Source organism: Salpingoeca rosetta (genome assembly GCF_000188695.1).
Source record: "Salpingoeca rosetta unplaced genomic scaffold supercont1.1, whole genome shotgun sequence".
Lineage (NCBI taxonomy): Eukaryota > Choanoflagellata > Craspedida > Salpingoecidae > Salpingoeca > Salpingoeca rosetta.
In genome coordinates, this window is record NW_004457740.1 from 1,263,238 (window position 1) to 1,266,291 (window position 3,054).

At 50.9% G+C, this 3,054-nt stretch overlaps 1 protein-coding gene across 1 annotated transcript; it reads left to right on the top strand.

The window, feature by feature from the left end:
• Positions 1–1,049: 1,049 nt before the first annotated feature.
• PTSG_00281 (uncharacterized protein) lies at positions 1,050–2,740 on the top strand (the record flags this gene model as incomplete). Its single annotated transcript, XM_004998775.1, has 5 exons — positions 1,050–1,391; positions 1,500–1,768; positions 1,891–2,023; positions 2,201–2,272; positions 2,639–2,740. 5 exons carry the CDS (start codon positions 1,050–1,052, stop codon positions 2,738–2,740), a joined length of 918 nt encoding a protein of 305 aa, XP_004998832.1.
• Between the last annotated feature and the right edge of the window lie 314 nt (positions 2,741–3,054).

A 3,054-nucleotide genomic window follows, 5' to 3' on the forward strand; every position in this document is an offset into this window, starting at 1 on the left:
TGAACTTGCAACAATTGACACTGGAACAGTGATGTTAACAACGACGCGCACGCGCGTCGCGCTGCGTCAACTGGAGCGGCTGATAGGGGACACCATTCTACCCAGCGACGATCACGAGGTGTGTCCCGTGTGCGATGTTGTCCGGCCTGGGCCTCGCCATATGGGCACGCATCGCTCAAAGAGTTTGTATGTAATATGTGCGGGGCCCTGTTTGCCCGCACAGAGAACAGGGACGCACACGAACCATATTGTACGAACTGATTCGTTTCTACATCCAACACACGTGCCCAAACCCTCATTTAAATTAACTTCTTTTCTTTGCGACACCACAATTTGCTACGTGCTCTTGCATAACACGCCACATAACCACACAACTCTCAACAAACATTGCCACGTGACCACTTTGCGTTGTCGACAATTCTTGTCTCCTGCTCTGTTTCTTTTTGTTAGAGTGTTCATTCATCCTACATCCTTGTTTGCCTCACAACTCAAGTACATATGGCAATCTTTCGCGCGGTTTTGTGCCGGGTCTGTTGTGAAGTAGCCACACGCTTCGCATTGATTGCCATCAACTACGTGTCCCTCTGTACGTCCCATCATGCCGAGACTAGTCTGGTTTTGCAACATCAAGTGTGAATGCAGCCAGTCGGACCGGGTCTTGTGCGGGTAGTAGTCAACGAGACGTTTGCCGTCTGCTGAGGTATATAAATGACCTTTTTGCTTAAAAAATGCCATTAGCCTTTTTGTAGCTCAATACAAGAGCAGCAAGTCATCACACAAGCAAGTTCTCGTGTCCCCTTCTGTTGATTGGATGCAACTCTGCCACGACTGCATTGCATTAGAGACGTTGTGGAACAATGCAATCAGCACAAAACTGCCACAAACGCGGTGGAAAGTGGAGTTTGCGACACGACAAATAGTATCTGGAACGTTCCAGTTTTGTTCCGATCACGCTTTCGAGATCCGCTTTTGTGACCGCCACAAACGCACTGGAACAAACCTTTTTGCGTATGTCATCGCAAAATTTCCACATCACAGAGACAGAGAGAATGGATGGTCACACACAGGAACAGCTGCAGCAGATGCAGCAGCAGCAGCCGCATCGTCCGGTTCCTGGCTTCTCCAACGTGCTTGATCATGGCGAGGACGAGTCACAACAATCGCAGCAGACACAAGAACCGCAGCAGGCACAGCAACAAGACACAGGGTCGATCCACAAGCATCGTCGGCTGACCACAGCTGAGCTTCAGGCTCTCATGGCGCTGGCCCTGCAACATGATCTGCCCAGGAAGAAAGGTCACCATGGGGTTCGTCGGGAGTGGACCAAGGTCGCCAATGAGTTCCAGCAGAAGCATCCAAGTCAGCCCCCACTATCAGGGAAGGCCGTTCAGGTGAGAGATGCATGCGTTTTCATCCGTCTGAAGTATGTACATGTTGGCGTGTCTCTGTGTAAGCTTCCTTTGTAGTCATCTTAGACGTTCTCTTTGCTGGTTGCTCAGGCTCGTGTCTCGAGAGTTGTCGAGGATGTCAAGGCGGCAGATTCGATGGAGTCTCACTCTGGCTCAAGTCTGGCTCCGTATCCGGAGGTAATCATGGAGGCGGCGCGAACGTTTTCCGAGCGCGTTGATGAGGCCACCGATGCTAAGGATGAGCAGCGCAGAAAGAAGTCGAAGGAAGATGCGGCCTTGGTGTACTCGTCCATGCTCCCATCCACGGGAGAGACGAGTGGTGATGAAGACGACGACGTTCTTCAGGCTATCTCGTCAAGGTGTGTCTGTGTATGTGTGTGTGTGTGTGTGTGCGTGTGCTTCTGGTGTGTGAATTCCCATTGAGCCCGAACAACCAATAGCACTTGTCTCACACTCCCATGTACACCCCGCTCAACACCAGGGATCACGATCTGCGCCAGCAGCAGATAGAATTGGAACGCAAACGGCTTGAGCTTGAGGAGCGCCGGTCTGTCAGGGACGACGAACGCCACACACAGATGATGGCTTTCATGCAGACAACCATGGCCACGCTCGTAAGAACCTCTATTGTTGTCACATTCTAATGAACTGTTGGGCATGTACCTTTTTTTTCTTCGATCGTGGCGTGCATGTGTGCATATGCGTGGATGTTTGACCTAGATGTGTGGGCAAGTATGCAAAATACATGTTTCATACACCTCACATGGTGCAACTGCCACTCCCACATACAGGGTGAGCTGACAAAGTCGCTCCGTGGGCGTGACAATGGACGTGCCAATGATGACACTGATGATGGTCGTGGTGTGGCTGGTGCTCTGTGACTGTTACTCCATTGCGGCATGCAGTCCGACTACCTTGCTCGTGTTACGTTATGGTGGGTCGTGTATTGTGAACGGGTGTGCTTTGTTCAAACATAGTTACGTATCTCATGCGCGTGTGTTTGCGTATGGTGTGTGTATGGGTGTGGATGTGCACATGCGTGTGTGCATGTATGCCTGTATGCTTGTGTGTTGTAATGTCTGTGCTTGCGTGTGAATGCAAGTGTTCCGTTTGCACTGCTTGTGTTTATGTGCAACAACTTGAATACACAAGTCTATGGTGAGAACAAGTATGACTCAAGTCGCGGTGGAGACACGTGAAAATATGTGCTCGCTTCGCATCCATACAAGCACACGTGGCAGTTTGTCAAGAGAAACCCCAAAGCAATATACTTCCCGACGGGGCTCAGCCCAACCCTCAGGTTTGAGCTGAATCGCAGGAATCGCCAGTGATTGGCGACGTTTCCAAAACCCCACTCCACCGCAACACGAACTCGCTTGAGCTCTGGGTGATTGTTGACTACAATTACGCGATGACTCGTTGCATATGCGTTGTCCCCGCCGAGACGCATTCCTGGAACAATGCCATCGATCCAGTTGGCGACACCAGAAGAGTAAAAGCACCTGGAGTCATGCCAGCGACCTGTGGTAAAGCGTGGTGATTCAGATACAGTCATTGATGAGCACGATGTTCACAGATCTCACACATTGTTGTACTCACACAATCGTTGATGGGTGGCCCAAGCAACGCACACGCGCACGTACAC